Raw genomic sequence first — 12080 nt, 5'->3', positions numbered from 1 at the left:
TGCGGGGCCCCACGCCCCTGGTGCACTGGCATGCCCACGGGGGTGCCAGGGGCTCCCCAGCCCCCCCTCTGCTCCCCCGGGCGGTCCCTGTGCGCGGGAAAGACCTACGGGCCCATCCTGCACCGTGGGCAAATGCTGCACCCCAGTCTTTGGAGGGACCCGCTGGGAAAACAAGGTGACCTCAATGCCAGGCTGTTGGCAGTGGCCTGGGAAAGCCCCAGCGCGGCTCAGGGCTACAGGCCCGCCCCCGCGGTGCCCGCCGGCGCTTCCCCTTGCAGAGCCGGGGCCTGGGTGCTGCAGGGCCGGAGCATCTGTGGGGCACCGGCTCGGGGGGGGGTGGGGGTGGGGGTGGAGAAGCGCGTCCGGAGCGGCCAGGGAAGCAGAGCTGAGGAACCGGGGAGAGCAGCGGGAGGCGGAGGGGTGGGTGCGTGTGCGTGGTGCCCGTGGGGAGCCCCTGGAATTCCTCCCGCGAGAGCAACTTTACAGCGGTTCACCCAGCACGTCCCCCCCCGTCCGTGTATCCCCTCCCTGCCATGCCCCACGCAGCGTGCCCAGAACCCCTGCTCGGGCCTTGCGGGTGCCCCTTTGGCATCACCCTTGGCGGGCCGGTGGCAAGCACACCCTCCCGGCTGGCAAGCTGGGGGGGCACGGCAGGGCGCGAGTCCCCGTCCCTGTCGCCCCGCTGTCCCCCCGCGCCGGTCTGCCGCAGCTCGGGCAGCAGCCGCAGCGCGGGCAGCAGCCGCCTCTCGCCGCTGAGGTGATGCGGGTCTGGAGGCGGGCCGCCCCCGCCCCCCCGGCGCAGTCCTGCCCGCCCGCCTGCGCGCCGTGCGGGGCGGCCGTGCGCGGAGCGGGGCGCGGAGCGGAGCATGGCGCGGGCGGCGCCGGGGCTGCCGCTGCGGCTGCTGCTGCTGGGCGGCCTCCTGCTGCGGGGTGGCGGCGCGGCGGCGGGGGTCGAGCCGTGCCAGGCGCCGCGGCAGTGGGAAGGGCGCACCGTGTCCTACGAGCACGGCACGGGCCGCAACACGCGGGCCGCCGTCTCCTACGACGGCCCCAACCAGCGCCTCCGCATCCTGGAGGAGAGGAAGGCGCTCATCCCCTGCAAGAAGTAGGTGCCCGCGGCGGGACCCCGCGGGGGGCCGGGCCGGGCCGGGCGGGGCGGCGATGGTCGGCGCGGAGCCCCGGGAGGCGCCTCCCGGCCGGGGGGTGGGTGGGGGAATGTCCCTCGGGCCCCCGCGTTGCGGGGCGGCACCTCCCCTCGGGAGACGGGGGGCTCGGCGGTGGGAAGCCCGGCACCGGCACGGCTCAGCCCTGCGCCGCGGCTGCCGCTGTGTCTGTGTGTGTGTATATATAGCGAGAGATGGATGACCAAGCGTCAGCTTTGTGCCTCCGGGGATAATCCTCTCTCCCAACTCTTGTTTTGCTTTTAAATGGAATGGGAAGCGAGTCCAAAAATACAGCCCAAAATGTGAGGAACCACGGGTGTAATGAGGTATAATGAAGATATTACACTTGAACATGAGATTAATGTCGGGGGTGGCAAGGCGTTTTTTCAGCCCAGGAATTTGCTAACAGGGTCGAGCCACATTTTACAAGTTCTCCGGTGGTTCTGGGTTGCTGGGAGCACTGTGTCGGTGCAGGGTGCCACAGGGATGCTTCTGCCACCCGTGGTACAGCGTGCTTGGTCACTTTGCACAGGCTACCCAGCCCTGCAGGGCCTTCCTGTTCTTGGTTTCTACAGTACATATCTGTTAAGCCCATAACTATCCCAACAAACCCGCTGTGTCATTGTGTGTTTCTTGATTTGCTGCAAAGCACAGGAAAAGGCTGCCTGAAGAAGGGCCTTTTTTCTTCTCCTCAGGCTGAGGCCCTGACAGGTTGGGTCATGCAGAAATGATCAGCCTGGAGGGGCCTTCCTGAGCGAGGCGTTTCTGGGTTCTGAGCATCAGTGACTCTCCCACACCATGTCAAGACATACCTGCTAGCCTGAGGGTGGCCAGTCTGCCAGTATCTCTGCCTCTCCCACCTAAAACCTGTGCAAATATTAGTGCAACAGTCCTGGGAATGTCTAAGCCATGGTGAAGACCAGCCTGCAAATGCTGCATCATCCAAACTGGATGGTCTCTGCTATTGAGAGATCAATATTCCTTTTTGCTGCTGGCTTAATTTCACCCCGACGATGAAAATTTCTTACCGACATCACATAGTCATTGTTTTAATCTTTCCAAAGTGTATGCTCTTCCTCAGTCCTTTCTCTGACGATCCCCAAACACTCTTAAAACTGTTTTATGTGTTTCGTTTTCAAGCTTAGCCCTTTCCCTCTTCGTGAGCTTTTTTTTTTTATCACTGTTTTCATATAGGAGCCATGTGAAGGATGTTAAAGGCAACATACAGCTGCTTGCTGGTGGTCTGTTAACATATGGCAGAGTCTGACACTGCCTGTGCTCATACTCCCCTTCTTTTAGAAGTCCCAGGCTGACCTTCATGTTTGGCAAGTGTGAAACTGTGCTACAAAGTCTGATATAAGTCTTTTCTAGCTTCTAAGTTATCCTGAGCTCATTTCTTCAAGCTTATGTCTATTTTTTTTTTAAAAAAAATATCTTTATTTTCAGATTGAATAATTATTCTGCACTTTCTACTCCGGGCTGTATTTTGACTTTTGCCAAGGTCTGCTCTTTTTACGTTTTTTAATAAATATTTGCTCTGGATGCAGTTTCATCTGGGCTGATAGGGCTAGAAAGAGGCAGAGTGCAGACAGGTGCACTTGAAGCATTTCTCTGTTGGTTTTTCCTGTATAAGTTTTTTACTGTAGACAAGCTCTGACCCCAGGGATCCCTGCTGTTTCCAGGCTGACCATGTTTTCTGCCATCCAAGGCTGGAGGGAGGTTTGGTAATGTGCGCAGCTAGTGTCTGCTAAGGGCGTGACCCAGCTTCCATTGAAGTCAACGGAAAGACTCTCATTGATTTCAATGTGTGTTGGATCGGGTCTGGAGTTGTGATCACAACTTCGTTTCGCTGTGGACATAGTGAGTCATAAACTGAAGCCTTCAGAAGTTACAGGCGAAGGGATTTATCCTGTCTTCTGAAAAATAACCTCTCCCTCACTCTGCTTTGATGTTGGCAAGAAAAGGGTAATTACACTGAGGCAGTAACTACAAAAGCAACAAGAAAAATAGTGTTGTCCTGGTCTCTAAGGAAATTTCAGTCTAAATTCTCATGAACGGACACATTTTGCTCCTATCAGATGTGACTTACATGCAGCAATCAGGGTTGGCCAACAACCAGATTTCTATACAAAGTGTTTTCTGAAGCTTGCAAATGTGGGCCTTAATCAGACACAGCCCCATTTAAGTTAGTTGACTGAGGTTAATCAGGGACACAAAGATCTGCCTTGTGGAACAGATTGCAGGCTCATAACCACAGGAAAACCTGAAACTTTCAGTTTTCATTGTATATGTATGTTTCAAATTCGTGTAATTTGCTACGTGGCTTTTTCATACCTACATCAACCCAGTATTTTAAGTAAACTCCTGAAAAGTAACCGTAAGGTAAATATCCCATCGCTGCTTCATTAACATCACTTCTTTGCTCGACAGTCATTGCAAGAGCACCTGAGATGCGGTGACTGTGTTGGTCAAGACTGCCCGCTCCCCATCAGCCAGCTGCAGCCTTGTCACCTGCTGCCAGGGCACATGCTTCGCTTGCTGTGCAAAGTGGAGCTGGTTCGTTAACGGAGTCACTGATGGTTGTTCCGGCCAGCTCATTGGGTGTGTGTTTCACTGGGTCATACGGTTCACTGCCTGCACTCCGGCTTGGACTGTGAAAACTACCAATGGTGATCCTAGGCTGAGCTTCTTAGAGGAGAACCTATTCCGCTTGGATTCATCACTGAACTTTCTTTTTCGCTTCTTTTACATCCCCAGTCTTAGCTACAGTCTGCATCCTATGTTTTCCCCACTGTGCCTTGCTGCACTGCTTCTTTCTCCTTCAGGATGAAAATTTTGGGGATAGACAAGGAGGACAGGGACAGTCTTCTCTTTCAGTGTCAGGTAGTCAGCGTCAGGTAGTGCTCTCAGGAGAAGAGAAAAGAAAACAATCAGGTTTTTATTGAGTAGATTGTGCCATTTCCTGTTTGGAAGAGGCCATGCCAGTAGGGTTATCATGTGATGTGAAAGGAGAGCACTTGAAATGGTTCTCTAGAGCTCTCATGGCAGAGCTGTGTCACGTTACCTGTTAAACACAGGATGTGTTTTTTAATCCTTTATTGCCTGCTGCGTAGAGTTACGTCCTTTTGTGCTCTCTGTATATTAATACTTCCTCGCTCTTCTTCAACCCTCTATTGGCCACCATCTCAGGACACTTCACAGAATAGGTAACAGTCATCAGCATGGTGTTGCCTTTGGGGCAAAAGTGTTTCATTTTACGGTAACATCTATGGGTTCAGATTTGAATATGACATCACTGCAAACTGGTGAGAAATTCTGGCACTACAAAGGGCTAAACCCAAAATCCTACTGACTGAATTGTGGCCAGAACTTCATGTGTCCTGCCATCACCTTTCATTTTCTTGGAGAAACGGAGCAAGAGGTGTACTGCCTGGTACTGCTGAAGCCAGTCAACAGATATTAGTGCTCAGTTCTGAAGGAAGAAAAGCATAAAGTGGGAAGCAGAGCAGAAATCACACGGGTGATGGTTGAAGGCTGGGGTGTTACTTGTCACATACCATATTCATAGAGTTCCACTCTTATCTTCCATACCGTTTTTCACTGAGTGATTTTCAGGGGAGGACCAGTAATAGTTTGTCCTATGAGAAATGCAGTGGTGGGGAGAAAAGAATTGTCATGTGGTCAGGAAAGTCGGTAGGAGGAAGAAGATTCATTTGTCTCTTGTATGTGTGTATTTTCACAGTAACCTCTATGGGCCGTTGCGTAGTGTGCAGCACATTGGGGTGCCTACATATTTGAGACTTCTAGGGTTCTTGTCTTAACAACCGTACCTGCAGAGCAGAAAAACAACATGTAGATATCACATCAGTGTTTATTTAAAACCAGAACTGGATGTTGGTAATTTTTTTGTTTGTTTGTTTCAATTGTATTTGCAAAAGACAGGCACAGATAAGGGCAAGATTAACCTCTTTACCTGGCAACAAAAACTGCTAGTACAATAGAGGAGCAACAAAGCTGTGTTTAGAGAAATACGTCTGTTATTCCAGCAGGCTGTTTGCATGCATGTCTCAATCCCTGTCCTTGACTGAAGAGAAGCAGCATATGGTCAGGTGCAAGTATAACAACATTATTCTGGGGAAGAGGTGATGACTTTTCAAAATAAACAGTGTGGGCATGCGTGTCTGACTTATCTCAACTACTTCTTAGTTGTTTTAGGATGTGTGATTGTAAAGGAAAAAACAGCGGTGTCTGAACTATTAAAATCATATAATCCATCCGTTCTGTGGTCATTATGGTGACTCAACAGGCTAAGTATTGTGCTACGCTGAGTGACTGCAAATTTGTTTCCCAGACTTGGTTTTGGGAGTGGTTTCTACAGTTTAACGTTTAGGGGAATGAATGATGGTCATGGGTACAATTTTCAGAATTGGCCAAGTTACTTGGGAACCCAAGCCCCATTTTTCAAGATTATGTAGAGTGTACAAACTTCTGAGACCCTTAATTTGCAGTGAAACATAGAATTGAATTTTCAGCAATTTCTCTAAATCTAACGCAAGTTCTTGGGATGCAAAATGCTTTATGAGCTGCTGTGTATGTAAGTCCAGTGCTTCATAAGCTGCTGTGTATATAAGTCACTTTTGAGAATAAGAACTAATGGAAGGTACTCAAACCTCCTGCATTTACTTTCCTCCCATAGGTGCCAAGTTCTTTCAGGTGTCTGCTTCTGGTAATGACTGTGAGTTTGGAAAGGTGGCCCTGGAAATCTGTTGCGACAGATGCAGGCTGGCAGGCAGATGCTAGGCAACAGCCTGAAGCGTGCAGCAGTTATTCTAGTGAGAGTTGTGTGATGTTGGGGTACAGAGGACTGGCTGTACAAGCCTCAACTTTTGCGTTTCCATCCTAAGCTGCTTTAAGAGTAAGTTTACTGAGTCCCTCAGTGATGCTTGCTGCCAAGGTGGCCAATTCCTTGGAGAAGAGCAGTGTACAAGAGGGAGCTGTGGTCCATGAGGGCTGTTTGGAGGAACATCTCATCTTGCCCAGACTGTTTGTTTTGTTTGTTTCTGCCTATGAGAGGCAACAGCCATTTCCCTTTCCAAGTTCTTGATCTTGTTGGAAGTCAGCCAGGCTATACAGTTCAGGGAGGGAGTGAAGCCAATTGCCTTCCTTGTTACAGGTGGGCTGAGTGAGAAGAGATTAAAGCACGGCTCAGGGGAGACAGTTGAAAGTCTTCAGCCTTCAAGCTACAGCACTAACAAGCAAGTGAACTCTTTCAGAGGAAGCTGGGAACTATTGGGCTAGCAATGCTTTTCCTGTCTTGTGTTTTAGGCTTTTGATAATTCCCTTGGACAGCAGCATCTTTGTCAGAGTTGGGGGGGGGAGGAGAAAAAAAAGAACCTGAGTACGAATAAAGCAGATCCGTTGCTTTGGGATGCTGTATTCTGTTTAGTGTAGTGTTCTCAAAACCCTTGTTTTTACTAAGTACTCTGGAGCCATTTCATATGCTACTGAAACTCAGCACCCACCCAAACTGCAAAAAATCAACTGGCTCTTAAGTTAGAGAGAGCAGGATCCATGAAACCCTTTAAAGCTGGAGAGAAAATGTAAATAAGCAGTGTCAAGTGACCCCAAATTGATAACTTGCTGAAGTGCTGGTTGGTGTGCTTAGAAACCGCTGTCAGACACTCAATGGGGTCATTACTATGACATCCGCTATAGATATTGTTGACTGGATGTTCTTAAAAAAATAGAAGTTCTCATCAATAAGTTTTGTTTTTCTAAAAAACATTGTTAAATGATAGCCACTGGCACCGTATTGCTATTGATACTAGTGTATATTGGCTTAAGCCTTTTATCCATCTGAATCCTTTAAATTTGGGGAATACTTGCTCCCCCTTATCATCTCTTCTTTGTCTATTTGAATTATGTGGAATAATGTGCATTTGCATTGAAACTTATGGCTCATTTTGTACTGTCAGCCATTACAGTGAAAACTTAAAGCAAGACCGGAACTGCACTGAAGATATAATATGCCTACGTTTCTGTAACTTCTACCAGAGGACCAGTGTTTTCACATTTTCACAAGATAAATCACTGTCATTTTTATTCAGGGATTTTTTACTTTTTTTTTTTTTTTGAGACTTACGAGTGTAGATTAATAGAGAGCGATTCAAGTTCATAATTTGTTCTGTGCTTGCAGACAGCACACAGACAGTTGATGGTGACGTGATTGCACAGCTAAACAAACACAATGAAAGAAATCTTTATATTCATGATCTTAACTTGGGATTCATTCAGCTTGAGGCCTGACGTAATTCAGATGGCACAACTGGCAACATCACACCTATTCTCACAGGACCAAGTGCCATTTGTCTGAAAAAGTATCTCCTCTGAAGGTTAAACTATAATCTTCTAATTTAGGGCTGATCTTGCACTGCAGCGAGCTGAGAAGAAAACTGACTGTATATTGCTTTCAGAGAAATCTGAGGGATAAAAGCTTGCAAAGGACACTTTAGCAGTTGATGCATTAGTCCTTCAATTTGTAATCTGTTTAAGTTAAGGATCCAGATCTCCTTAATGTAAAAGGGCCAGTAATTTAGAACTGATTTTGGTATTCAAGAGAGCATTTACTGAAATAAGTCTAGAAACATGTCTGTTTGTGTGGTTAAGAACTTAATAAAGTTAATAACACACTATAACCCTTTAGAATCTTTCCCATCTGCAGGCTCTCCATATCTTCCCATTCAGTTTGGTTCACTGCAGTTGCAGTGCATGACACGATAGGGTAGTTTAGGTCATGGTTTCTTCCCGAAGATGTGAATCCATCAGTTTGCTGTTGTGCTTGTAGCTGTCCCTGGGCTGAGTGGTGTGTGTTATCTGGGGTCCCTTCATTTCTGGGGGAGGGAATATGCTCCAGTACTGTCCCAGCAGCTGGGGAGGGGCTGTGGCATGTTCCCAGGAGCAGGATTTAGGATGTACTACTGCATCCTGGAGTTTGGAAAGAGCTAAGATCAGGGGATGCGCTGGATTGTTCAGTCCCATGGTTTATCTTCCATATGCAGTTGAACTGTATTTTTCTTGACATGCCAGAAAGAGAAGGGTTCTGAGTATGATGGCTGTGTATGTTACAGTTGAGACCGTACTGAAAAGCTGAAGAGTTTGGGTTAACAAATGAAAGATTCTTCCCTTCCTTTTTGCTTACTTTAGTAACTCAGGGCTGCAAACTTAGTGAAGTCGATGAGAATTTTGCCTTTGGCACAAGGATCTCATCCCAGGGCTTTACATTAAATGCACATTTGTAACATACGTGGGAGGTATGTACAAGAAATGCATTTGCCTGTTTCCAGTTCAAACTCAGCCTCAATTCCTGAGGTTGGTCCACACTGCCAAAACTGAAACCATCACTCAGCCTCTAGCTGTATTGATGACAGCAATGGTATAACTGTGGCGGACAGCTTTTAGTGTTGTGTCATGTGAGTGGAATTGGAAGATGTAGTGATAAAACCTGTGCCTCTGAATCTGGTCCACACCCTGCCTCTGCTGGTACTTGCAAGGATGAATTTTAGTAGGTGATTGCCAGTTAGAGGAGAGGAAGTGTTCAGGGAAGAAGGCAGGATGTTTTAATTATAAGAACATTTTTTTTTTTAACCTTCACTAATGTACTTAATTTTTGCACTACTGCTGTTCATTAGTTAGTATTGCTATTGATTTGTTCATGTGACATGAGAATTTATTGGTTATAAGTTAATTATTTTGTTCAGAGGATGCCCTTCTTGTGATTCTTTTCCTGTCAGAGGTCATCCTGCTCTGAAAATTTTCTTCTCCAGCTAGAGAACTGATTCGTTCTGTGTATCAACAAGCTTGTCCACTTATTAACTGTATGGGACAGGTTTTCAACTGCATCACATTTTCATAGACAAGTGAAGTCAGTGAAATGGAAATAATTTATGCCTTTATCAGTATGCCAGCTCATTAGCTGATGCAGAATTGAAAGGTTAGGATTCAACTATTCTTCCTTCCTCTCTGTTTTGCTATGAGCTGATGGCTAAACTTGACATGAATAGATATTTCAATCTAGGAAAGGAAAGTGGCATAAGAAATAATACCAAGTTATGCCGAAAAAGCATAAATAAACTTCTCTGTCACATGACATGGGAGAAGGTTAAATTTAAAGGAGCTTTGGGAAAGAAGAATACTTGCCACAGTGGCCACGTGTCATGAAGATGTAGGAGTAGGAATAAGATGCATGTAAATAAATGTGTAAGATTAGAAACTGATGCAGTCTTAGAAATTGACTATTGACAATTCAGGGATGAGCACAGTAGAAAATAGGATGGGGTTTTCCTCTCAAGCCAGGACTTAGGCAACAGATCTGTGCAAAGGCTGGAGGAAAGAGTCTTTTCCCATGCCTGTCGTGCTAGGCCTGCTTTCTGGAGAAGTGGACTTGTGGCCGTCTGGCCAAGTGACTTTTGGGCTGTGGATCTGTGTAACTGCAGCAGCAGCAGTCCAGGTTCTAACCCTCATGTGGGCCAACTTCATCCCCATCTCAGATGACCTTCAGGTTGGCCTTCCCGGTAGATCTGCAAGGAATTGCATGCTTAGCAGCTTACCGAGTTCTCTCTCTCAAAGTATTTTTACCTGTTGCCCTTCTTAACTCAAAGGGGAAATTATTTTCTCTTCCAAAGTGTTTTTAAGGCATGGTATAGTGTCTGGTGTGCTGGGGAGGGGGTGATGTCTGAGTGGAACAGGGCTACCTTGTGCAATATTTTGGCTCTTCTAGAATAAGGACCATTATGCCCAGCATGGCGTTGCATAACCTGAAGGTACCACTGGCCAGTGAAATTTCTCCTCATCCCTGCCAAGCAGACCTGTTTCTTTCAGCTGTTTTTGTTTACTGCCTCACTTTTATGGCCCTGGGGGAGATGCATGTGTGTTGACAAGAGATCATAGATTCCACAGGGAAGCTGTGTCGTCCCCCCCCGACACTTCAGAGGACAGCTTTTTGCCTCTATCGTGGTCACTCTGTGATACCTGGGTCACAGGTCAAGGACGGGATTTTCTGCCACGAGTTTATTCCCATGCATAAAAGTACAGAAGGCTCAACATGTGAGACAGTCCTTGTTTCCAGTAGTGTATTAATTTCCGGAGTTGGTACCTTTTATACTTTCATACCCAGGAGTAAATTAGGGGTTTCCAACAGCAGCATAACTGTCCTTGTCCAAAACGTAATTTATGACAGGTGGTAGTAAGAAAGAAAGAATCACTTGTTTTCATCTGAACTTGTCCTTCTTTTTTCATCTTTTATAAATATAGATCTTTGACAAACATTTTTTGGGGAATCAGTTTAATCATTCTTTTGAAGGTCATGTGCACACATTTGGCTTTATGTCCCACTTGGTTATTAAAAGATGCTTCCCCTGTACCACAAAAAGTGAGTAAGACAAGGGTAATTTTTGCAATTCTTGCATTAGTGACATTTCTACAGTCAGTACGGCTGCTCCCATAACTTAGCAATGACCATATTTTTGCTTTTTCAGATTTTGCTTTCAGATTTTCATGATTTTCAGAATTTCTGGCATCAGAACATGAATTTGGCAGGCACTTTTGTCTTGTATAGTGCTCACATTGTAGTTATTATGATTTTTCAGTCTTTGGCTACTGAGATTTCATATGTCTTGGGAGCTACTTAGCTATTCATTCCATGAAAGCCTATTTTATCCCTTTCATTCCTTATGAAATTTACCCTTTCATTCTGGCATCATCCAGAATCTATTTTGTGGGCCAAATCCATCCCAGAGGGAACTTGCATCCAGCCTTCTTCCTTTCCCTGCTGAATAGCTCCTTGTTGTTTTAATAATTGCCTGGCACTTGGATCCCCCTGTGCTGCCACCCCTGTTCCGTGTCAGAGGAGCAGAAGAGACGGGATGCATAGGTTGGAAATTACTGCAGTCAATCACGCCTGTGGATGAGGGTCAGTGGTATGCACTGCCGTGTTGGAAGAGTAATGGAAAAATCACTGGCAATATGTGCAGATGCCATACGGCATGTGTACAGCTTATTTCTTCTGCATATAAAACAACGCAGGGTTGAGTGATCTTGGGACATTATTAATTTCTTGTCCGATAAAAATAACCTGTAAGATTCTGGCAGATAAAGAGATTTGGATTATTAGATATCATTGACGCCAGATTATTCTGAATCTGGAGCTTTGTCTGTTTTTTGGTTTTGGTTTGTTGTTTTTTTTTTAATAAAAAAAGAACATTTCAAAAATTAATAGAAATACATGTAGAACTGCATAAGTGTCTGATTCAACCCAAATGTCCCCCAATAGCCATCTAAAAGCTACAGGTATAAAAGCGCATAAAGTTTGTAGAAATCTGGAGGAAAGTAAAAATTTCAGTTGCTGCCTTCTTTTGGATCTTAGAAGGCTGTGTTACTCTAGCTCTTCCCTAAATTATAAGCAAAAGTAATCTCTTCGTTGCAGTTGAAATTGTCTTTTAATATGAAATATCCGAGAAGTGGCTTATCCTTAAGTTCATTAGACTCATTTGCCCGACTCAAATGGAAGGTAATATTGCATACTTAGTAGATACCTTATTTTCTACATGTATTATTTATCCTGAGGACAGTTCATAATGAAATGTGATATTGTGACTGATAGCAAAACAATGCAGAAGACCAAAATTACCACATGTATTGCAACATCCCGTATCAAGGCTATTTATGATGAACCTTGTTTCTTTACTCCATTTAAAAAATAACATTGTAATAACGCCCTGCATATTTACCTTTTGGTTGGTTGAATAGCTCACAAGTAATTTATTCCAAAAATGGCTTCACTGACCCCTGTTGATTGACTTGTGCAGTAATGTGCTCTTCAGAATCTGCTCTTTTATAGCTATTGCCAAATACTATTTCATA

At 45.8% G+C, this 12080-nt stretch overlaps 1 protein-coding gene across 1 annotated transcript in view; it reads left to right on the top strand.

Annotated features, from left to right (window-relative positions):
- Nucleotides 1-767: 767 nt before the first annotated feature.
- Nucleotides 768-12080, top strand: part of EPDR1 (ependymin related 1) — a 33602-nt gene continuing 22289 nt past the window's right edge. The window contains exon 1 of the mRNA XM_056338320.1: nt 768-1105. Within this exon, the coding sequence (XP_056194295.1) occupies nt 867-1105 (239 nt within the window). The 5' untranslated portion in view covers nt 768-866. The remainder of the gene's footprint in view (nt 1106-12080) is intronic.

This window comes from Falco biarmicus, chromosome 4 (genome assembly GCF_023638135.1).
Source record: "Falco biarmicus isolate bFalBia1 chromosome 4, bFalBia1.pri, whole genome shotgun sequence".
NCBI classification, from domain to species: Eukaryota; Metazoa; Chordata; class Aves; order Falconiformes; family Falconidae; genus Falco; species Falco biarmicus.
The sequence above is the reverse complement of the archived record's forward strand: the minus strand, read 5'-3'. Positions and strand labels throughout refer to the sequence as shown.